The sequence below is a fragment of the Ischnura elegans genome, chromosome 10 (genome assembly GCF_921293095.1).
Source record: "Ischnura elegans chromosome 10, ioIscEleg1.1, whole genome shotgun sequence".
NCBI classification, from domain to species: domain Eukaryota; kingdom Metazoa; phylum Arthropoda; class Insecta; order Odonata; family Coenagrionidae; genus Ischnura; species Ischnura elegans.
Genome location: NC_060255.1, coordinates 107,781,715 through 107,807,929, shown reverse-complemented (window position 1 = coordinate 107,807,929; position 26,215 = coordinate 107,781,715). Strand labels below are relative to the sequence as shown.

At 40.1% G+C, this 26,215-nt stretch overlaps 1 protein-coding gene across 4 annotated transcripts in view; it reads left to right on the top strand.

Annotated features, from left to right (window-relative positions):
• LOC124166615 (calpain-A-like) overlaps positions 1-26,215 on the top strand; it is a 282,292-nt gene that overhangs the window by 150,341 nt on the left and 105,736 nt on the right. The window contains exon 1 of one of the 4 annotated variants that reach the window (XM_046544223.1): positions 12,065-12,224. The exons of the other annotated variants lie outside the window; for them this stretch is intronic. Coding sequence (XP_046400179.1) covers positions 12,189-12,224 — 36 coding nt within the window. The 5' untranslated portion in view covers positions 12,065-12,188. Of the gene's footprint in view, positions 1-12,064; positions 12,225-26,215 lie in introns of those variants that run through there. 4 annotated transcript variants of the gene reach the window in all.

The following is a 26,215-nucleotide window of genomic DNA, read 5'->3' as shown; positions in this document are numbered from 1 at the left end:
TTGATAGAAATCAGACACATATGATTAATCATCTTTTCTACATGGATGATCTAAAGATATATGCCCACAATCAGAAGGAGTTAAATTATATGTTGAAATTAACGGAGAGCTTTAGTAATGACATATGTATGAAGTTTGGAATAGATAAATGCAGAAAATTAGAAATTAATAAAGGGAGATACGTTAAAGGGCAAGATATTCTTTTAGATAGCGGAAAAATCGAAAACATGGAAGAACATGAAAATATAAATATCTTGGCATACTGCAGAACACTCAAATCCCACAGAAAGAAATTAAGGAAAAAGTCACAAGAGAATATAAAAAAAGGCTTCAACTTATACTTAAAACGCAGTTAAATAGCAGGAATACAACAAAAGCCATAAATACATTTGCTGTTCCAACTTTAACTTATACATTTGGTGTAATTCATTGGACTAATACGGATTTAGAAGACCTAGATAGATTGACAAGGAAAGCATTAACAGATTACAAATCACATCATCCAAATGCTGCTGTCGAAAGGTTATACATCAAAAGAAAAAATGGTGGTAGAGGTTTAATACGCATTAAGAACCTACATTACAGAATTATAGATAAATTTAGAAATTACTTTTTCCAAAAGGCGAGACGACTAACCTCTATAAGTCAGTCGTAAAAAATGATGATAAAGCAACACCACTCCAGCTTAATGTCAGAGACAAATCAATAGATGAAGAAAAAATAGAGGAGCTAGAAGACACATGGAGAAGCAAGCAAGTACATGGCATACATCACAAATTTCTTCATCAGGAATGCGTAGACACCTCACTATCAAATGCCTGGTTAAAAAGAGGTGAGCTATATAAGGAAACGGAGGGGACAATGGTAGCCATTCAGGACAGAGTAATTGGTACGAAGAATTATAGGAAATAATAGGAAATCAAAGACGGAAGCGTATTAAATGACTTATGTCGCAAATGTAATGCAAAGAGTGAGACGATAGAACACATAATTAGTGAATGTACGAATCTAGTAGGTAATGAATACACCAAAAGACACAATAATGTATGCAAAATTATTTATTTAGAAATAGCGTATGTTACTGGATTAAAAGTGGATCATGAACCATATTACCTTTTCACCCCTGCTACAGTGCTGGAAAATGAAAATTACAAATTATACTGGGACAACACAATTTACACAGACAAACCTGTCCAGCATAAAGACCGGACATAATATGGATAAAAAAAAAGAAAAGCAGACCTTTATAATTGAAATAGCAGTTCCGGCTGACCACAACCTTAAAAAGAAATACGAGGAAAAGAAACAAAAATATCAAGACCTCGCAAGGCAAATAAAAACTATCTGGAAACAGGACGTGGTCACCATCATCCCCATAGTAATATCATCAACAGGAATAATACATTCATCACTCAATTTTGGAATTGAACAATTACAAATTAAAAGAAACAATATATAACATTCAAAAATCTGTAATACTGGATACATGTAGAACAGTTAGATTGTTTTTAAATGAATTGTAACTTGAGGCAGCGTCTTGGCAAGGCCCGACGCTGGCAGACCTCCAAGTAAATCTTGTGGAATAAAGAATAATAATTTTATTACTCCACACAAGACAATAGCAAAATTGAATAATATTAGGTAGCCGCGAAGGATAACCTGTTTGAGGCTACCATCAAAAATAATAATATATTATGCTTTTCATACACTGTAGCTCATTTTGTGTTACCTTGGTAGTCTATGCTAAAAAAAGATTGAGTGCGTACATGAAGAAAACAACTAAAATGGTATTTATAATTCATTTACATCAATATTTTATAACAATATTTGTTCTATTTTTTTCTTTAGTGAGAAGCCAATAATGTGCATTTTGCAAAAAAACTTTTTCAAAGACTTTGCAGACTTAAAAAAGTTTACATTCTTGGCTTGGCACATTTCACGCAGAAATAAATTATAATCAGGGATGTGAAACAAACTTTACGTTCCTATTGATGTGATATATCTCATAATATTTTTCTGTTCTTTTCCTCGCGATAGCAAATGCAATTATTCAAAGTATTGGTTAAAAATTGAATCGTTCTGCAATCATCGACGCGTTGCGGACATTTGCGAAAACCGATTAAATAGCGACGCGAGTGGCAGCTGATATGAAACTCCTTTAGGATGGAACGGCACCTCCTCGACACGATGGATTCCCCTTTGGGTTGAAGTATGACCGCAATTCATGCTAATAGGGTAGTTTCCTTCAGCAAAGAAAACGAAAGGAATTAATTTTGATTCGTTACCCAGCATTTGTGTATTCATAATATACTAATTATTTGGTTTTAGAAATACCGGTTCAGACAAATATTAATGGCCAATTTTAACCTCATTTGAAAAAGGCCAGATTGGCGCCCATGCGATGCCACTCCACGTGACGTCACAAGGACCTAGTTTCTATAGGAGAAGATAGGAGTTTTACATCTTCTGAGATTACCAATGCATGCATGAGGCACAGAGCTCAGGGAAACGTCTCTTAATAATCACCTATTAAAATAGTCTGTGGTCGGAAAGTTTCCTTCCTTTGATAAGGATCCTTATTTAAGCCAAGCGCTACCAGCTAGCAGGGTACTCTGCTACCTCCTAGCATCCTGCATCGTATCAGCGCTCAAAGACTCGCCCCAAGGTCACCTCACAAGGCGGCAGCGGGAATCAGAAATACGTCACACGGGGTTTTCCCAGCGTTCATACTTAGTCGTCGCGTTTTCGCGCGCTTGATAATTTTCACTTTTCATTTAATCGTGAAAAATAGATATCGTCATTTAAACATCCAAAAGAGTGTAATACGTAATCCAGAAGTAATAATCTTTCGATATAGGCAAAATAAAAAATAATGGGTAACCACCCTATTGTTTCTACTGCAGAAGTCATTTGAAGCGAACTTTGCATTCCTGAGCAGCTTCGTTCTTGGCGTCATCGTCGTGAACTGCTTCTGCATGACCTCCTGCATTCCACTCTTTGTATTCACTTCGTGAAAGCGCAGCAGGGAGGCGACGACTAAAGTTAGAGAAAAAAAATCGGGGTCTGCAGGTGTTTTTTTAACCTATTTTAATGAGATTGCATTCGCGGAGTAAAACTTTCTCTTGAAAGGCTGTACTTAGTAATGTACATTTTGGAGGGAAAGCACTGAATTTCTCCTCTGAAGAGATAATTTGCATATCCAATTGAGACCCAGCCCGAAAAAATATCCTGTAACGACCAAATAAATGTAAATTATAGGTCTCTTGAATGGAGAAGATAAAACGAATCGGGCGAGGTTATGAGGAGGATGTGCTGAGAAGAGTGGGTGAAAAGAGAAAGAAAAGAACAACCCCGCATGAAAGCATCCTGCGGATAGTCGCCCGTTTCCATTTTCTATGCCTACGCATATTTTCTAATGCAGCTGATATCTGATATTCCACTTTTTACATTAAATACCGTGGAGAAAAATTACCCCTTTATGGCCGAAAAATTCCCTTATAGTTGAAGAATATTCTCCAACGCCTAGTTCTGGAGTGATTCGCGCCGAAAAGTAACCAGCTTGAAATCTTTCGCAGATGAGTTGATGATGTCACGAACTCTTTTCGAGTGCGTAACCGTTCCTCGACTATGCGCCTCGTCATCTAGTATTTCGTTATTATTGACTCTATTATTTAAGCAATTCCTTCAGTAAATGAAATTTTCTCCCTGAACGAGTTAATCGACCAAGACTTTATTGACGTCACCGACTCATTCAAAATGGGCGACCATTTTTGCGATTTCATATTTTATACTTTCACATTTTATATGTAAAAAGAGAGAATTTCTGACAATGAGCGAGAAAGATTATTTTCGTGTTATCTATCCCTTCAATCTAACGAAATCTTTTGGGATTTACGGTTTAAGTGACTGACTCCCTTCAATCCTGGCCCAGGAATGAATGATCGATGAACTAGGTCAATATTTCCACAAAATCTGTTTGCAAAATTTGAGGCAGAATTTTAGTTTTGCAAATATTATCAAACTTCACGTACTCAGCCTCATTACTTTTGTTATACCTACTGGTTATTCTTACGGGATCTTCACAACTAATGTAAGAGAGGATACCAATGTTGCCACAGAAAAATAGAGCCAGCAAAAATACAACTTTAGAAAGATAAGATATTTTTATTGGAAATGCCATAAATTTAAATACGATAGGTAGGCTGCAGGGTAGTTAGACTCGGTCGCCACCAGAGGCGCTGGGCTGCAAATCGTCGTAGGGGAAATTAAATGGGATGATACCACAGTAAAGACAATGCTATTATTATTTCCGTTTTATATACGTCCTCCAATAAAATATCATGCCGCAGTTAATTCATGGATGAGATTTTATTAGCAAGAAGAATACATTTTGCACTAGGAGGTTTGTCTCGGGTGGTTGCAAATATTTGCCAGGTCTCAATTTGCCACTCTCTTTGTGATGGCACGCGAATCGGCGACTTTGCTTGTCCCTCTACCCTCATATATCACCTTGGTGCTCAAATCAAAATCGTCAACAGGCCAAGTGTGCACGGATGCCATCCGCGTGTTTGCCAACTACAAAGATTTGCTCTTTTAACGCCTGAGAGTCACACCTGTGCTTCTTGTTGTCAGTTTTCGTGGCCCTCGTAAATATTGTTTCTTTTTTTGGGAAATGCTCTTCCATCATACGCTGTGAACGAGGATTTATGGGCCTTCGCGGTGAACTCTTAGCGTGATTATTTTAAAACTGAATGGATGGACTTGTTTAAATAACTAACCGTTTGCAAATGTCAGATTTCTATGTCAGTTTAATTGTATCGTAATCTCGTGTTACGTGGTGCGATGAATTCTTTGTGGAAGCTCACACCATCTGCACCAACGTGTGCTTATTGTACATATTATTGTAAATATATACTTTTTGGTAATGTAATTAGCATTTGGAGAGCTTTCTGCGTACTGGTGAATGGTCACCGCCAGCTAAATATGCTGGGTAGCTCGTAGGGCACAGAGTAGATGAAGATTAATCTGTGACGCTGAGCTTGTACATTTAATTCTGAAGATACTCCATTCCATTTTAAAGGAAAATGCTTAAGAATTCCTTCGCGGCATCAGTGGAGGTACTTCTCCATTCCCTGGATATTCATTGATTTATGACATTCCAATGTAATTCCGAAGGGATTCCTTTACTGTGTGTTGTTTTTATTATTGTAAATATATATTTGTTGGTCATTTAACGATCATGGGGAGATTTTTGTTGAATAGTGGTGAATGGTCACCGTCGCTAAAAAGCGGTGAATTTCTCATCCTATGCTAATGTCATCATCAACTCGTCTACGAATCCATTAGATAAGTTTCATCTTCGTCATAAACATCACTATAAGTCAGCAATCGTGAGATTGTTCTAAAGCAGCTATCAATTCTTTTCTCATATCCAATAGTCGTTTCATAGGTACGTATTTCTTTTCTTTTACATCCTTTACAACCTGTCCTATGTAACTCATTCGGGGCCGTCCCTTGCCCTTCTTCCCTTCCACTTGCCCTTCTACGATTGTTTTCATCAGACCATCGTGCCTCAAATATGTGGCCAACTAAGTCTTCTGATTAAGGGTTATAGAAGACTTTTCTTTTCTCCCACTCTTCTTAGCACTTACTCGTTACTTTCACAGTCAATCCATTATATCTTTATAATTCTTCAGTAGCACCACATTTCGAATGCTTCCACTCTTGACTTCTCTGCTGCTGTCAACGTCCAAGCCTCGCTTCCATAGAGAAACATCCCCCATATACAGCATCTGATGAATTGTTTCCTTACATCTATGCTTCTACTCTCAGCTGTAAGAAGATTCTTCTTTTTGTAGAAAGCCCTTCGCACCTGGGCTATTCTACTCACTATTTCTTTCTTGCTTCGTCTATCGTTGGTAATTCGGCTTCCCAGTCAGCAAAACTCTTTCATATTTTCAAGCTTTGTTTTCCTTGTTTCATGTTTGGTTGGTTTTTTATTTTATCGTCATGGATACCTCGAGAAGTACATGTTGTATGAAAAAGCTGAAATACTGGTCTAATTATTATTTTTCACACTTGGTTTTTATTTCCGGCCTCTTCTCCATATATAACTCCAATGGTAATTTTTTTATCAATTTGGCATGCATAAGCGCATAACTTGGTAATCATCGTCTATCTTCATTTGTTTACTGGAATTCCTGTCCGTGTAAATGTGTTCCTGTTGCCAAGTTCTTTTCATTGACGTGTTCAGCATTATAATCTGCCGTCGTGATAAAGACGTTGACGAGAGTAATGAACGAATTCAATTTCTTTGGCGGTATTGAGCGTGCAATCTCTTTGAAGTAATGGGGTTATAATTCACGCTGATAAGATCCAGTGACATTTTGATTAGGCTTTCCGGGTACCTAAGATATTTGTTAAGATGAAGTTGTGACAGTGCGTATGAATTTACTATTATAACTAATGAAGTAGTTGAAAAAAGGGTAGATTTCCCGGAGTAACAGAAAATGAGTCAAAAAACCATTTTTAAAAAGACTTTATTCCCGTCTACATCGTTTACCTACCTGGAGTAATGTGCGACGCTTTCCCGGGAGAGGGTTTGCATGTGTCCTTCCTCTCACCTGTAACCAGACATGGAAAAACTCACCCGGTGTAAAACCCGGGAGTTTTTACTAACACATCCTTACCCTTTTTATTTTCATGCTTAAATATGAAAATACTTGACTGAAACGATTAGCCAGCAAAGCTCTTGGAGCCCGTCCTTAAAATTTAAGCAGGGAAACATTTTTGTAAAATTATGCTAGGAGAGCACTCACAGTTTTGTAATTTCCTCTCATTAATCGAACCTAAGTCGTTCGGAACCTCGATAATAATGATTATTATCATTCGAAACCTTAGCCGTCTTATGTTCCATTAAAGTTAAATTAAGAAAGAAGAACTTTGTACTTTCACATTAATAATAACTTTCACTTTATTAATGTGAAAGTACAAAGTTCTTCTTTCTTAATTTAATTATGAATCGCTTTCACCAAGTTACGCCTCAAACAATTAATAATTCCATTAAAGTGTTAAACAACAAAATATTGTACGTTCCACTGTCATCATGATTGAAAAATTCCACCAAGTTAGACCTGTGACTGTTGTTTATATTTTCTATTGGTCCTTTGTGACAGGGACTTTCTCTGAAACTGGAGATATTTTTTTTCCCACATCACATAGTTTTGTGTTGCTATTTTCTCCCATGCTCTTTCCCACTTTTGAATATCCTATTGCATACATCCCACACAGTTTGTTTCTTTTCCTGCCAAGTTATCCTATAATAGTGCGTTGAACATTTCAGTCATACTCTTTTTCCTCAACACACATCTAGCCTATTTTTCTCGCTCCTTCTCTATGGTTTCTGTCGGCTCTTTTATTGTTTGGGTACTTGTGGCATACCCGCAATTATTGGGCGAACCAAATAGATATTCATGGGCAATGTTTTCGTGGCCTTGCGGTTCACTTGTCACATATTTTTCACTAAGCAACGCAGTGTTTGGCATGCCTCTTTAGTGGCGCTCTCCACGTTTAATCCCCATTCTAAGTTTTTAGTCAAGTGGACACCAAAATAATTGCTCATGTCAGATTTGTGTTGTCTTTCATTATATCAGCATTATCCCGTTGTATATCGACTTGCAATAATTTTATGTGCTATTTAAATGAACCATATATTAGCCTGAACAATACTTAAAGCCGTGTGACTTAAACATTAGTCATATTTATAAACGTTATCCAATGGAGAGGTGTAAGTGACGTCATGTAGCATCATAAAATTTCAAAGGTGACGGGAATATTTTGATAATATAGAGGAGTATTCTCTTCATTTGAGTTTTTTTAGGAAATAAATTACCTACCGCATTTAAGCTACATATAATGTATAAAACGTTAGATATGAGATTCAAACCCCTGAAAATGTATTGCAAAACGGACGATGAAAAAGCCATGGTGTCGATCACTCCAATCAGAGATCGCAGTTCATGAAAACAATTCGGTATATGGAAGGAAAATATAAGTTACGACGGAAAGATGAGTTAAATCGAAAAGTTAAGTTATGATGAACTTCGCAGTCAGCCATTCTCACTGTCAAGTTTCAATAAGAAAACGCCCAATTTTCATAAGTTGGTGACGTCATCAGATCACGGTTCATTCACTGTTTTAACTTACCACTTTTGATTGACGGATTGTCTCTCTCGTGAGAGTGTGAACGACGACGAGAAACACGAGAACCGTTTACGCGGCCGAGTTGTAGATGAGAAGCGGCGAAGAATGTGCTTATCATGAGTGCGTGACATCCTCAACGTATTTGTGAAGGGTTAAGGCCGTCGATTTTTCGTCGGGAATAGGTCGAGAAGTTGGCGTCGAATCGAAATCAAATCGAGTATTCTTCCGTTTTAAGATCGGGAGAACAAGGATTCTATGAAATTTTTAAACTCTGTCGAAATCAACTTTTATTGTGTGTTATGGGTGAGGAGCCCATTTCTTTAATTTATTAAGGTTTTATATTTTGATATTTGAGACATTTTCCCATCAAAAGGGACCAATTAACTGTATGAATTAATTCTTTTAGGTGATGCAAATAGGAAAAAGAATGCAGACGGAAATAGTCTACAGAATAGCCAAAGAGGAGAGGGAATTCTTCAAAATGATTGGTCCTCTTGTTGCTGAAAAGATAAGCGTTGAAGTCAGGAAGCAATTTATTATGGCATACATTCAGAGCATGCGTCTACACGGTAGTGAGGCACGGAGGATGACAACAGCGCATAAATCAAGATTGCAAATGTCGAAATGTGGCGAAGTTGATGATGAGAATAATGGAGGTCAAATGGATGGATCGTGTGAGTGATGCGGAAGAAAATTAGGAGATGAGTCTTTTGAAAACCTTAGGCGGGAGACAGGACAATTTAGTTGGCCACGTCATGAGACATGGTGGATTAATGAAAGTTATCTTTGAAGGACAGGTGGAAGGGAAAAATGGCAGAGATATACCTCGAATGATACACTTAGGATAAGTAACGTAGCCAGGAATTTCGTTCGGGGGGGGGGGGGGTCACAAACCAGGGGGTAATTTTTGAAAAACATAGTACAAGGTTTTTTACTAATTTTAACACTTTTCATAATAGAAAAAAACTTCATTTGTTAAAGAAATATTTTGTAAATTCATGATTTTTCAATATTTTGTTTCCTTTTATGAAGGAAAATAATTGCGTCTGTATATTTCGTGGGGAAGGGGGGGGGGGTCCGGACCCCCTAGACCCCCCCTGGCTACGTCACTGCTTAGGGTAGGTGATAAAGGATATGGAAGAGAAGAATGTTGAAAGATTGGCCGATTAGAGCTGAGAGCTGCGTCAAACCAATCTTAGGATCGATTACTGTTGATGATGATGAAAATATGAATGGAGGAGAGTAGTTCATGATGAGTGAACAGCTCAAAAGCTAATTACCCCATCATCTCCGATTCTATCTCTCTTCCAATTAAATTCTCTCCGGCATTTCAAATGCATCTCGCGGATTGCCTCGCGGCCATTACATGGGAGATCACTCTTGAGAGACTGCCTCGCTGGAACGGCAATAGAGCGCTCATCTCGGCATCTCTCCTATCCCTTCGTTGAATGGGAATTTTACGACCATTTCTGAATGCAAACAGCCATAAACTTAATAAACTCTACTTCTGGTCTTTTTCATACAGTATATCAATATTATCGGATTCATTTCGATGTTAAATGCGGCGAAGTATTCAAAGTCCGATGCTATGAAACAATCCTCTCACAAATACCTACATCTGGTACTTAAAATGGAGTATCTTCACGGCATTAGCGATGAGTGATATAAGAGCGTAACTTTATATTTAAGGGAGTAAATTCTGGAGTTAATTTTTTTCGTTTCATGTTGAAAATAAAATAAGCCATTTTATTCGTAATTTTTATTCGAATCGATTAAATTGTATCCAATAGGCCATATAGTAGGCGATATAGTCGTCCCGTCGGGTTCAAACTTCGCTGTGCGATAGAAAATGAAATAATGATAATAATTAAAGTTTTATTGCTTCCAAAAAAGACAATGCTACAAAATATAAATTATCGTGCTTACGTACACAACTATAGAAAGCTTAAAGTAGCCTCTAAGAAAAATGTGTGGTGATGCTGCAAGTGGTAGATTGAAAATTGTGCTGCCTCTCCAGAATCGACGGTGGCGGAATCCAGGCGATCGTTTTCACCGCGAGGGCTCCAGGCATGGAAATCTCATCCCTTTTCCCATCATTTGACACGTCCCTTTTTCCGACGCTGAAACCATCGCTGGTACCGTCCTTCAGCAATTCAGAACGCACGGCCGATAACAGCGATTGTGACGTCACACTTACCTTTTAAATGACAGTGAAAGTTAATACGGAAGCTGACGGAATAAGCGATGGAAAAAGGGACAGGGGTGGGAATGTGACTCAGGAAATGATGGGTCAAAGAGCGATACCTCATTTGGTCCCTGAAACCCTATCGCTGGAGATCTATCACTCTTAAGGACGGGAAAAATGGTCGCGTGATTCGGGCTTAACATTGTTTTCAACGTCCCCTCATCACCAAATTTTCACTCACTTCGAACCATCTGTCTCCTCCGTATCTCATCTAGAAGCTGCCTCTCCTCACCCACCATGTCCAGCACTTCGTCGTTCCTCCTCCGTTACGTCCACTTTCTTCCACGTCCTCCATCCCAAGTGTCTAGATCTTCGCTCTGTAAAGCGCTACACTCCAGATTATACCCCTCACTTACCCTTTCTTTAAACTCTTATATAGCTATCCTCAAATAAGCCCTTTAGTGTTCATGAACGCCTCCTTTGCTGATGATATTCTCTTCCTAATGTCCTTACTACTGTATCCGTTTTCCTCTAATGTGCCGCCTAAATAGTTGAACTGCTCAACCTGCTCAAGTTTTTCCCATCTTGAGTCTCACATTCCTCGCTCACGATGCTTTACGAAACCGCATGACCTTGGTCTCCTTGTGATTAATCCTCATCCCATGCTCCTCTTAACGCTCGTTTAACGCTCGAATCCACTGGACCCTCGCTGGCTGGCTAATCAACGCACTTTTAACTCCTGCTTCCCACTTGTCCCACTTGTTGAAGAAATGGTTTTTGAATTGCCTTGGAAAAAAACACCCGGGACTGGGAATCGAACCACGGATACCTGCCTGGTCGAGGGAATTTTTTCTCGTAGCAATTCATGTGAATATCACCGCTATTCGCGCAGCAGGATTGAAATAATGCATAAATATTACTTTGTAGTTTTTTTCGATTGAATCCAAAGCTTGCATTAGGTATAATTTCAGACGCGTAGCTAATTTTTAAAGGATTTTCTTCCCCACGTTATTTAGTCTAACAAAAATGATGCAGGTAAACGTGTGTGTAATTTTGTTCGGATTTTATACGATGTATCCACTTCCTGTTTATATAAATACTGCTCAGGTACGAATTTTAGTGGAATATTTACAGACTGAATGTTATCATATCCACACAGCACATTCAAGTGATAATAACTAGTCGTACACCGCTTGTGTGTTCTCTGAGTAACTTAATAATTAAAGTGCTTCCCTTGACCTTGCATGCGACGGGGGAAGCGGCGTGTGATTTGATTCCTCCTTGAGCCACCAGGCGGCGTTCCCTTCGCTCCCGCCTTCCTTTTCGATCGATAGGGTGTGCTAGTGTGGCGCAGGGAAAGGGGGGCGGGGTTTATAAGGTAAGGAAAGGGAGGGGAAGGAGGTTCGGACGACCCTGGTGCTGGGTTTTGTGGGGAGACCCTTATGTGTACTATGCGACCCTTAAAAGGCGTTCCCACCTGAGTGTACCCTGGCAGTGGAGCCGGGATGACCCTGCCATGAGTGAGGGGCACGTGCCTTGCTCCTGCATTTCGACCCTTGTTGCTCCTTGCGCAACCCTGGATATATATCCTCGGTGATCTTTATTTATAATGTTGCGTGACTGTTGGGAGCCGCGCCCTCCTCTGAATGATCCCGCGAGGAAGCAACCGGCCCTGATTCAGTCCCGTGGCTCGCCCCTGGCCTGCTAAGGCCCTGCCGTTGCGTTCAATAGATTACCATTCTTCAGAAGCTGTGCAGTCTTCGTTTCTTTTGCCCGAAGCCTTTTCCGAGGGAATACCAGGATGCCTTATACACACAGGAACCACACGATTTACTACGTAAGTTATCTTACTAATAATATTCGTTTCCCAATTTGTTTTGCCCTAGTATTGTGGCGGTATTTGAGGAGTAATTCTGAATGGAGGGAGTGTGGAGTCGTTCAATTATTATACCAACGTCGTATCGATTTTTGTCACGTGGTTACAATGAATTAAATGCGGATGTCTATTTTCTGTCAACTCTCTGTTTACGTTATTAGTGTTGATCGCTTTGGTCGTCAGATGGCTCTACGGTAGTTGGATGGCGGGATTTCGAATACCGCACGATGCTTTGCTGTGCAGAATGTGCCTTTCATGAATCTCTGATTGAAAATTCGTGGAGGTAGTGTTCTCTTCAATAAGCAGGGTATGTAATTGAATTTATCTGTTCAATAAACAAGTAAACATATCACGAAAAAGGATATGCCTTTTGTAAGTGATGCTGGAGACGAATGTGTGAGTCTATTTATTCATCCTGTCGACTACGCACTTCTAAAGTGGTCATCTATTCGCTGTTGATGGGCCCATCGATATGTGCCCACGAATTCAGTAAAGATCAGTAAAGTGGGCCATTGTGGAATCTCTTCATAAAATTGGTTCGTCCATAAAAGTGTTTTATTGTCAATTGAAATGAAGATTGAGGGATAAAGTGACCATTATTTTTTTAGTTTTCAATCCGACTCTTACTTTTTGAGCTATTTGCGACGAAATACCTACGGCCCTTACGCAGATGAGTTGATAACATCACAAACTCCTGCCGAGCGGTTCACCACCTCTCCGCTAATCCCAGGTCTAGTACATTCACCATACGTGATTTGTTGTGGTTTAAACTCTTGTGAACGATTACATCGACGAGGGGGTCCCTCCGAGCGAGGCAATGAGCCTTAGCTCTAATGACGTCAGCAACTCACCCGGAATAGGGGGCAACTGTTGCGTTTGTGTACTAACAAGTGTACTTGTATGTGTACGGAGTTCTGTGTCAGCGTCTAGTCTTCCGGGTCGACGCAATGGCACCATCGTTTGTTTTATCCGAGGCTCACTTGTTTCATCTGATGCTTCGCGGTGGAATCGTGTGTTTGGAAAATGGGCTTCGCAAGGAAACACTCCTCTTAATGGACAGCCGTTGATTTTCACTCTTGCCAAGGGGACAACTGAGTGTCCTTCTGAAGGGAGCCTACTTCAGACCCCTCCCCTGGCTCTCTCCCCATTCTGGCGAGCAGACACTCATCCCCCCTCCCCCTTATACCCTGGCAGACGCACTCCCTTCAACCCCACATCCTTCGCTGCGGCAAACCCAGACACCCTGGCTGCTTCGGATGCATTATCTCCGGACCCCTCCATCCTCTCCAAATGCTCCTCCCACCACCAAGTGCGCTTCCGTGGTGTCCAGCTGCCTCTCTGTCCATCTCTGCGCATGCGCATTCAAGCAGAGCACCCCTTCCATCAACCCCTTCAAACTTGTTTGCATGTCGAAGTGCTCTGCTTGTATGGGAATGGACGTGACTGTCTCTTCCTCCACCGTGACTTCTACACTTCGGTATCAGTGATTCTGAACTGAGAGGGACATCACAGGCATCAGTCGCGGACGAGAAGTGGCTCACACCAGTGGCGCAGCGAGGGGAGGGGGAATTTCGGGGGGGATAAACTTCCCCCCAGAGCTCAGAGAGATTTTTAAGTTCAATCCATTTCACTAAATTGGATTAATTATTTAATATTAATTAAATTACTATAAACTCTTCTTAAATATCATTAATGGCAAATACAGATCATCTGACCTTCTTTCTTTTTTTCCGATTCGTGTTCCTTCGCGCACGACGAGGTCGAGTGACCCATTTCATTGCTTCACCATCCCCCGCCAGTCTCTCTCCAAACGTTCTTTTCTATTCAGACCTCCTTCTTCCATCAACTCCTCTTGCCAAATGTGTTCCAAATTTTGATCCTTTTTTTCATCCCTCATCCATCTTGCACCATCACTATCGTAATTTTCCCCTATTCCTCGCTGTACTGTTGAATATTTTTTGTTCATTATTGGTTACGTTGCTTAATATTATTAAATTGTTTCTCCTGTTGATGTGAGTCCTCTGTAATTGGCCTCGTGCTGTTTTTGAACTGGATTAAATGAATAAATAGAGTAAATATTAATAAAATATCCCTCAGAAGGCCGTGAAACTCTCCATTTTGAACCATTCTCCTTAAACATTTTCTGAGGGAGGCCCCCCCCCCCCCCGCACCTCCCGCTTACCCTGGCAGGGCATTCCACACCCTCAGAAACCCCAGCGTTAGTTGTGCCTAAAACTCCCCCCTAGCCTTAATTCCTAGCTGCGCCCCTGGCTCGCACACATGTGGAGTTGCAACCCGCTATTGGAAAAAAATTGGCGCAAGCACACCCACCTTTGGTAAAGTGTGATTTGAGCATTGCTGCTAAATGTGCAATTGAGAGCGATCTTGATTTTATTGTTATTAATTATTCTGAGATCGCTTCTCATCAAGTACTTTATGTCGTAAGCAAGGGTGTACCCAGGATCATAACTAGGGGGGGGGGGCAAGCTAGGTTGTGACATTTTAGCATGGAAAAGGTGAATAACCAAAACACTTTAAGAAAATTATAACAGCGCTTTATTAGTTTATGAGATTATTTCCTTGAAATAATAGTTTTATTTTAGTTACATATCGTATAGTAATACTTATCATTTTTAGCGGGTTTTAAGAAAATTTGCTGAATAATCTCGTTTCGATTCAGTACTGATTTTGCTTAAATACTTTTACGATTTTTGCTCCTATTGGGGGGCACCTGCCCCCCCCCCCTGCCCCTCGCTGGGTAAGCCATGATAGTAAATGTATGTGTTATAATAAAAATTTAATCCCCCATGTGATTGTAGATAGATCCATGAATATGTCTATCCATCAATGGGCTATAAGGTTCAGTGTAAGATGTTTTAAATATACAATTTCTCCTGAAAACACTGCGAAATATTGAACTGTATCGCTATTTTTTCTTCTGTACCAGCTTTGAAATTGAATTCCTCTGACAAACCGCGTGTATCAACGTCATTTCTCATTCAAAACAAGTGCAGCGCGCCTACGTTAATCACAGCCAATCACACGGAACCGCTGACAGTGATTGTTGTGACAGCAGTGCGGTATGAGTAAGCAGCAGCGGTGCGGTCGCAGTATGTATGTGGTACCGCAATCACAGTTATTGAAAATCAGAGATGGCAAGTGAAACGAAACGAAAATGTTTCTTTTCGATCGGAAGGAAAACGAAAATACGAGGCATGGGTTTAGTTTCGTTCCCGCAGGAAATTAAAATCACCAAGGAGTTTCGTTTCGACCTGGGCCGGTCCCAGATCCCAGAAGTTGAGCGGAGGGGGATAAGAGGGAATAGTTTCGACCCATTATGTTTGACATGCGTGCAGAGAGGTTGAAACATTGAGTTTAAAAATCGAATGGCCAGTTTGCGTTCACCGTTGTCCTGTTTGTTTCCGAAACATGAGTGCCCCCTGTATCATGCATGCCAGTGCGGTAGGCCGAACCTTTCCTTCATTCAACCATATTTCGTACTTGGTTTGTGAGTCGAAACTAAACCGTTCGAATGTGAAGCACGTGGTTTCTCCGATGCGAAACATTATTTACGTTTCGTTTCGTCCCAGAGGTTTACTTTAGTTTCGACCCGAAGTAGTTTTAACTCGGATTTCGTTTCTACCCTAAGTTTAGCTCCCCGGGCCTAAATCCATTTCGTTTCGTTTTTACATTTCGCTCCCGGAAACAAAACTATTGAAATTATACTGGTTTTGACTTTCCTTTTGGTTACATTTCCATCCCTGTTTAAAATATGCAGTCGCAGGCTTTTCATTATCTGTGATCTAATCACAGTGGGCGATATATTTCTCATCTCTGCTGTCGGCTTTTGAATGCCGACTCGTGCGTGCGGACAGCGTCTGCAAAGTGGGGACGAATGGATTGAGGAAGTATTAGATCTTGATTCGATATATTTGCGAAGTTAAGCGGTTCAATTTCGATTACAGGAGGATGGTTGTCTATGGATATGTATCGCAATTGGCAACGCAATCGCAAAGTTGATTCAACTTGTAATTAGAGCTTACTCTTTATGGAATTTATTCCCTGCTATCAGAAGAAACCGTTGATCTTCAACGGAAGTGATAAAATTAAGTATGTATATATATTGTTATCGTTGTATCATAAAAAAGGAAAATAATATAGCCTCCCGTTTACAAACTCTATATTCTTGAGAGAAATTCTCTCTAATCGATTTTATTGTCCTTTCATTGAAGTTGGTAAGCTATGGGTAGGGTTGGGACAATTAGGCCCCTATTAGCCGAGGCAACCAGACGCGCCACCGGTGGCGCGTCCGGTGGAACTGGTCAGTCGTGGGGCATAGAATCAAATGAGTCCTATTAGCCGAGGCAACCAGACGCGCCACCAGACTTTCCACCGAAACCAGTCGCCTGAGCCCCGCAACCACGCCTTCCACCTTGGTTTGCTCGGACGCGCCACCGGTGGCGCGTCTGGTTGCCTCGGCTAATAGGGGCCTTAAGTATATTTTGATAATAGTTGCGACGTTATCGTTACGAGTGCTCTCGTTCCCATAGTGATTGGGATTCTCCGAACCTACGCGCTCCGTGCATATTTATCTGCATACTACACCGCCAATCGCCGCAAAAGGTGTATGGCGGGGTGTGTTTGGACGAGAGCCGTTAACCTGCTCGAGAATTAAAGGTATACGGTCTATAACGATGACTGAGTTCTAATAACAAGTATCTCAAAAATAGTAACTTTTCAGGAGAGCAAAAATACGATTAATTTCTTTTACTTGCACCCTGAAATTAAAACACCAAAGTTCATAAAAACTGAAAAAGAAGCATTCATTTGCAAATAAATAGTTGTTCTTTGCTTGTATTTCATTTTTTAATGCTACTACACTTTTTTTTTAAGATACCTGTCTCAAACCGGCCGAATTTGAGACACGTGTTGTTAGAACTTAGCCATCGATAAGTGTGTTTTGGCCAGATTTCCTGAAGTACTTTATAATCAAGGTGAAAAACCTTTCTATTGCCACGAGGATACCATTCCTAGTGTTTCCATGTGATGAAATTATTGTAAATATTGAGTTTATTCTCGAAGTGAAGTATACTTCGGAATCCAATGCTCATTTATTTTCCGCAAACACGGAATTTGAAAGCAAGGCTGAATGGTAAACTAGGAGGGCGAATATTACAATCATAAATTCCCCAGCCAGCCAGTGCATCTGCTTCCACCCACCACGCAACTAAATGGCTTTACGAAATCACCAATCGCGTCGCTTTAGGGCAGATCGATCCGAATTTCACGGAGATGTAAGCTGTAATTAGGGCTGTTAGCCGAAATATATATTCCAAACGATATAATGTATATCGAATCCATAACGTTAAAATTGTATTCTTGTACTGTTGTTCAAACAGATTGTCCTAGTCATGTTATCTAAATAGCTCCAACTGAGTATATCATGAGGGCACAGTTATTAGATACCTACCAATTGGAATTTAAAAGACCGTAGTTACCAACAAGGAGCTCTCACGCTGTATTTGTCTTGTGATACTATTGACGGGTATGTGTCTATCTATGCTTCTCAGTGATTGTAATCTAATTTAGGGTTAACATTAATCTCATGTTTAGGAAAGATACGAAATATCTAGCGTTAACACTTCAAAATAATAGTAAATAATAAAATAAATAGCATTTGACACTCCCATTGGAGCTAATCTTGCAAGTTTGTGTACCTAAGCTTCCCATAAACAAACATCAATTCGAAATTGTCGGCGTACTTCCACCTTCACGAAGAGAAAATCCGTCAGGTTCAGTTTTTCTGCGACGACGCAGCGAGCGGAGACGTGACGTCATCAATTCTCAGAGACGGGCTCTGATTGGCTCGCTAGCCGCGGCGACAACGCAACGCGGAACTGTGAAGTCACCGTTAGGTAACACAAGATTATGTTATTAAAACAAAAAAAAAACTTTTTCCGTTCTCTGGGAAGTTTCAGTGTTTATTAACCTTTCGACTCTTTGTCAACATTCGAATTTGCAAAATATTTGACATGATGAATGTGAATTGGATGGATGAGGCAGATACTTTGTGGAGATCCATTATGAAATATGAAGTGAAACAGGAAAGTGCAAAGTGTTTCACTTCATATTTGACATGATGAAGAATACGAAGGTTGTATTCGGATTCATCGCCGAAAATAAATATAGCAATAATCTATTTTTAACTAAAAATACAACCATCGTGAGCTTGTCTGATAAATTACGGATAAATTTTTTCCATGTAAAAACAAGCGTAAGACGCGAATTTCAAAGTAAAATGTGGCGTCATGAAATTTCGCTAACAAACTTTAGATTGTGATTCATCAGCCCGAATTACATGTGAGACTGAAAAATCAGAACTACCTTAAAACTTACCTGCCTGCGAAGCCCTCTTTTGCCACCACATTGGCTTGACTGCATCCTAAGATTTGCGATCTTCGCAAACCCATGCTAAAGAGACTTCAAGGCTTTGTTATCCGCCGCTACTTAATCTCATGCGCCTTATCTCTTAATTTTCAATTACTTTTGTCTGTCGTAGAAATATTTAATCCTTAAATTCGTTGTCTCGGGCATGTTTTCATGGAGTCCACTTAACACAGTGGAATGTCAAAAATATATAATCCCACGTAAATTTAATACTGTGCGACGTAGGTTCCGGCGTGTCACGTGATCATTAGGTGCATTAAATAGTGAGCAGTTCTTTTAAAAATTTTGGAAGCAGTCATTCGAATCGAATCTATTGGCCTGTTTACACCATACATTAACACGTACGAGTCAATGTAAGTACGTTTGCGTGAATGATTTTTGTGGACCGGAACAGAACATGTACGAATGCATGAACCAAATTAGAACAGGTTCTATTTTCCGTTCATGCATTCTCATAAGGTGGGTGGTAACACGGTATATTGGCGTTCATTCTCGCGTTCATACATTTAGACATTAACGCGTACGTGTTAATATATCGTGTAAACTGGCCTTATGATGCATATAATTAAATGCCGATAGTTTTCGTGAAAGACAATGTCTGAAGGTGGAATGGATAGCATAGTACTTGTATTCGTCTTTACTAAATATATTAAATTGATAGTGATCTTGGGATCTTGTTATGCAAGTGTCTAGAAAATTCAAGGAACCGTTTTCTTCTTTTTCGATTGGAAATTGAATTGAAACCTGATGAGGACGTTCCCCGTCGAAACCTAAGTCGAACAGAGTTGAATTTATGTGTAAATATTAAGTTTTTTTATTTCATCGACTTATACAGTTGAGAAAACATAGCGATTCGTCTAAATTGATACGAGCGAACTGAAAACGTTACGCAGGTTTTACGCGAATTAGGCAGTACGCCGCTGGAAGTTCGGGGGCTTAATTGTAGGATTTACCTTATCATCTTTATCTCCGGAATAACTTCGCTCGAATTGCTAGTGGAAATTGCATGTTTGGTTGGCTTATACCCCGCTGCTGTGGCGTGTCGCTGTTGTCGCTTGCCTCCCGCTGCGCCCTTTTTTTTCCTCATTTCCTGCCGCCTATTCCGTTCTCCAGCTGAGTCCTTCCCGTCATGCCTCACACTCTAATGCACATGCCATTGCAAAGGCAAACACTCTATCCAAGAACTTCTTATCGACACTTTTTTCAAGTTTACATTTTTACGTACATTCTGTAATTATTTTAATCAAAATAACCGGTTTGCGTGTAGTGATACTATTCCATTGGAAATACAACTTTGGCCAATTTTTCCGTTGGGGTAAATAGTTAGAAGTAGGACTTATTGTTTTCCAGGTGTCTATCGGAAGTTGTCATGAAATAACTCACATTCGCGCTGCAATCCTGCGGAAACAGTATTAATTTAACTCGGTTGAACACACTATTGGCTAGTAAAACATTAAAAGGTTGTAACTATTTCTGCAGGAAAATGGCAAGGTAGTGAATAATGATTTTAGTACGCCCTAAAGAAAAATAAGCCATGACACATTAAAGTAGAGAATCAGAAACTGGAAGAGGTGATCCTGTTATTTGGGAAACCGACTGACCAACAATGGGGAACATGCACAATATTTTTAAAGTAGGTACTGGAATAAGAAGGCCTATACCTCAAATGTACTCGTCGAAAATTTCGCGTATGAATAATGCTTTTTAGCTGAGTCTTTGAAAATTGATCTTCATCGGCTGATTGAAAACACGACGTCATCGGAGCGTGACGTCACGGAACGGCATGCACTGATGACAGACTGAGGAAGTGGATAGAAAATCGATCTACGAGGGCTCAAATGCAAATTTGGCGATAATAATTGCAATTTTTACTTTAAATATCTTGCATTCAAGCCTCTAACACTCCACTCTCTTAGCGAAGTGAATGGTGTTCCGTGCGATGACGTCAGAAGGCGTTTCAGGTCACGTGACTTCAAGCGATATTCGAGCATTTTTAATTAGCATTTAGTGACGTTTGTGGAGTACCAGGAGAGTTTTGGCTTATATATTTGGACTCGCGAGAAAATTTTCTATTCAATGAGACTAACTAGGATGATGAACAAATTCCATACATGTTCCCCATTGAATGAACAAGAATTAATTGTACGTAGATTATCCCAGGAAGAATCGCTCACAGCGGTGTAAACAGCAACGAACCGCGGGTGTTAAAATGTTGGCTATTCTTTTATCTGTATCAAATGCCTCACGACGTATGTGTAAGAAATTTTCAAAACGTTTTCTTTAGAAGGATTAGTAGCTATGAACATTGCCAATCTCGTCTCACTTGCAGTCAATGCAGCGTTGTCATCAGCGAGGTGCCATCAATCGATGTCGCTGATCCCCTGTCTTCATTCGCTCAATCTCAATTCTATTGTTTACTTGATTTCGATCAGTCTTCATTGGTTGACGTCAGCTCGGCATTGATATGAGGTCGTTCACCCAGACTCGAAAGGGTTAGTTCACTGAAAAAAATGTGATGATGATAATGAAACGGCCTTATTTGGGCGATGTTGAGGCTAAGGAATTTATTACCATTCCATCTAACACATCGTCGTTAAACTAATATGAAGAATTTGCATACTTTTGTGTCTTCAATTCATTTATCTATGGACGGCCTCTGCGGCGGCGGTGTAAAGTCCTTACCTACCCCGCATGAGGTCAAAGTTCGAGACCCGCCCGAGTAGTTTGTCCATTTCCGGGGTATGGATGTTCGTGTACTTTTAATCGTTAAATTAAAATAACGCTGCATAAGGCAAATGGAGATAATTTCGATGATACATGAATAAATCAAAAAACTATATTCACTAAAAATATTAAGTACAGCCAAAGATAAACATCAGCAAAAAAGAACGTGGTGATAATGACGAACAAGGAGCAAATGACAATGAACTAAATTTGCTTAAAATAGGAGTATTTGAGGAAATATTGTTAAATTTGTGGAAAAAACTTAAGAATTTTAAATCGATGGATGGAGTGGCAGGAAAAGTCGGTCGTTTCAGTGATTTCCATCACCGTTCACTTGAGTGAGTCAATCACCGAATTTCGATCTCACTTATGCCAATCATGACGGACGGACAAACGACTTTGTTTGCGAACGGCCAAAAATATTGTATCGTCCGTCGGAGTAATCCTTACTCATGAATTGATCACGAAAAAGATTTCTATCGGATCGAAAAGATCTCATGTCGGTCGCTCTAGACCCTGCATTAGGGTTATTCCTTCAGGAAGAACCCTGCTTAGAGGAGAGTAAGTAATAAATAGCTCACTAGAGGGTAGGTAAAAATGAATCATGCGTGACCAATGTGGAGAGGAGCAGCTGAAAAATGATTTTCCACTCGGCAGCAGTTCGTGATGTCATCAACTTATTTCTGTTAAGGTAAAGGTTAAAAAAAAAAAAAGTGAACGAGTCCATTGTTGCCAAATCAAATCACCAGCGTTACTAATTTTCCCGCTCAAAAAATCTTATTCTGTTGTATTACACACGTGCTTCGATACTAAATGCATCTAATTTAACATATTTCCATTACAACAGCCGTCCCCTCACATAGACTGTAAGCGAAACCAGTCACGAATGCGATTCGGCCTACCATTTGCGACTGTCTCTTTTTTCTCGGAATAAAAGATTGGCCAATTACACTTCAGAAGGCAATCAGGCGCTCCCTGCCAACGTTAATCTTAACTTGCAGGGATCGGAAGCACGGATAATCGTCGCGCACGGCATTGTTGCGGACGAAAATTGACGAATTCGATTGGAAAAGTCTCGACGACGTGATTCGGGAAATAATGTATTTTTGGCGCTCTCGTTTCTTGAAGTGGGAATGAAATATTTTCTGCACGAAGAACTTTTTGGGTGTAGTTGAATACATCGTAAAATCGTTAACCTTAAGATCGGTTTGACGAAGATCTCCACTGCGATCACCGATCTGCTAATTTTTCCATTCATACGGATTTTTTTTTTCTTTTTCCACATCCTTTACAACCTGTCCCATGCAACTCCTTCTGGGCCGACGCGTCGTCTACCTTTCTTCCCGTTCATACGACGATTGTTTTCATCCGGCCACCTAGCCTCATTATATGACCGTGTAAGTTGTCTAATCTTCTACGCAAGAGTTTTAACAACACTTATCTTAAAATTTTAGGTTTTCCCTGCGTATAGATTGATGAAAATTTTCCCGGGATTCCCACCGGGTGTGGTAATGGGTTAATTCTCCCAACTTTTCAATGGCTGAGTCCGCCTTCGTCTTCAGGGGTTTACTCTTAATGGTACTTTTTTTTACGTTACTCATTTATTTATTTATACTGGTTGCCAACAAAAGTAACGGCAATGACAATCACAACAATAACGGCAATCAGGGATATGAATAAATAAATAATTATTTATTTATTAAGAGTAAAACCCTGAAGACGATGGCAGAATCAGCCGTTGAAACGTTGGGAGAATTAACCCAATACCACACCCGGTGGGAATCCCGAGAAATTTTTCATCAAGACTTATCTTTCCTCCCACTCTTGTGATCACTTCCTCATTGCTCTCACGGTCGGTCCATTTGATTTTCATCATTCTTCTGTCGCACCACATTTCCAATGCTTCCACGCGCCGACTCCATTGGGCCTGAGGGGACCCGAGCCCCCTCAAAAATTCGTTATGGGCGTGAGGAAAAAATGTGTCAGGCTTGTCGATTTTCCCCGGAGTGTCCAGATATAGAGATTCGAGATATCAGGGTTCTAATGTTGATCATATGACTCTTCTAAAATGCTTTAAAAACTTAAAACTCACTACTTTTAAAATTTCCCGGAACAAGATCCCCGGTTTGCCCCCCTCCCCAATATTTTTTCTAAGTCGGCATCCCTTTTCTACGCTTGGATTTTCTGCTGATAACAAATCCATCCGTCGGTCCCACAAACAAACATGCTCCATGATGAACCGTTTCCTAGCTAGTATGTATGAGACCTACTAGTAGTATGAGGCTGGTAAAGTTAATTTTTTCGATTAGGAGAACTGCTACCCGGAAGAAAGAGATTGCAAAGGACGACCATTATGGAGTCCTGGCGCACGCTCTCACGAAAGAGCTTTTATTATTCGTTTCAGCGGCGTTTGTTCACGTGTGAAGGAAATATTTGGTCTCGTCTCGATCCGCTTGAAAGGAAACTTGGAAAGAGTCCATTTCGTTTTTTCAATGCAGAACAATTTTGGGAGTCTCATACAAGGACGGAGGCGAACACGAAAACAATGATTCCGTGCTGAAGGAATCTTAAAAGGTCGAATGGAAAAAAAAGAAGGAAGAAATACTGCGTAGAGGGGAAGGAAGTTACCTTCTTATCCCTTGTCTTTGCGGAAAAATTTACGGAGTGAAAGAAAAGAGCTTGGCTGCTGACCTGGGTGTCATACCGATCGGACAGATGAAACTGAAATTATCAAAGTGCGATATTACTTAGGGGAAAGGAACTGCTACCCCACCTCCTACCCTGAATGCTCAAAATTCAGACTTCTACAAGTATTAAAAGAAAATAGGTATGGCACTTTTCCACAGGTTTAACGAATATTTGGTCAGTGGAAAAATTGCTATCACTAATTGTCTCGTTCTCTATTTTTTATTTCTGTCGATTGCGATAGTTTAGAAAATGAAGAGAGCCGCCTTTTTCAGTTTTCCGATCCGAAGCCTTTATGTCAAGCTACTCCCGGTGAAATAATTGATGGGCTAACCCTTTTTTCGCTGAAAATTTTCATTCATGACGTCACTGACTCTCGTCTGGTGTCTCACCGCTGGTCATCGGCCTCGCGCATCCGTCTCACGTGGTTTGTGGTCATTAACACTTTACTGACCGATTCTTTTCTTCAAGGATCGGATATTTCTGAACGACTAAATGAACCGGAACTTTCATTACATCACTAACTCATGAAAAGTGGGCGGCAACTTTGGCATTTTTTTCTTTTTCGACATTTGATAAAATGGCTGAATGAGGAGGAAATGTTTTCGCTATCTTATTAACTTATCTTTCTCATGCATCCACCGCATTATCTTATTGAATTGCTATATCGGATCCGAGTGAACAATCCCATTTACAAAAAAACGGATGGAAAGCGCACAAAACAAATGACTATGACCCTACGTGTTCGAAAAATTTCACGCTAATGTTTCCGTTCATTCAATATTCACCAAAATCACCACTGATTTTCACTTTAACTTATTTAGGTTCCTCGCTTATTTTGTCCATGAAGTAGTGCCTTCAATAAAGCACATTGGTATATCGGTAATACTACTGGTCAGAATACTATTGGTATCTCGACGTTTTGCAAGAAAATATGATATTTTGGGAGTTGAGAATTGTTTAAAAAAATATTCAAAATCAAAAACGAACATAACATCTTAAATCATATTTTATTTGTGAATCATCTGCTACAAATATGATTTGTTCTTTCCCGGCATATGACACTGGTGAAATCTTCTGCTAGAAATATTTCTAATACATTCCATATCTTAATGGCAGTGGCTTTTATTTGGGGCTATTGTCTGTAATGTAAACTAGAACGGACGTTCACTCACAGTTGAAGTGGACCTACGATAAATCAATAATTTGACTACACTCGAAGTATGATCGAGCGAATTGCCACCTTGATGCGTGAATTGAATATGAAGGCCTGTTGACACCGTAAATTAACCCGTGCGAGGTAATGTCTAAATGTATGATCGCTTGAATGAACGCCAAAGTGCACCCTATAACCACCCAACTTGTGCGAATGCATGCACAGAAAATAGAACCCGTTCTAATTTGGTTCATGCATTCGTACATATTCCGTTCCGGTCCACAAAAATCATTCACGCAAACAGACATTAACTCGTACGGGTTAATGTACCAAGTGAACAGGTCTTTAGAGAGCGTGAATAGGCTTTAGTGCACGGTCCAATCACGTTGAGAGAGAGAGAGACAGGAGAGTTCTCTCTCTTTTTCTTTATCTCTTTCTCTCTCTCGAGGGGAGTGACGCAACGATGAGGAGCGACTTAAAGATATTGACGTCATAAATCTCCTAGGTGACAACACGCACCCCGAAAAGGGGGTGGGGGGACACCTTCCTGCTAGAGGGACCCCGCCCTTCAAACGCAAACAGACCTCGAGTAGAAGAACTACTCAATACGCCCTTTTGGGCGAGCCAACTCAAAAGGTGTTTGGCAGGGGGTGACTACTTCCACCGCGTAATTGGTGTGCCATTGTAATTTAAACATGTATACCTCATGGTCACATAAATTACTAAACGCACATAAAAATATTTAAAAAAAGATAAAATATTAACTTCGGGGCATTGAGAATTGTTAAATTCATAAATAATGATTATTTAAAAAAATGCTCATGTGCCTTTAACCATATTGTATTTGTGAAACATTCGCTAGAAATATTTTAACATTGGTAGATGCTTATTTCACGCGGACGTTTGACTTGCACAGGCAATGCAAATTTATGTTCTAAAT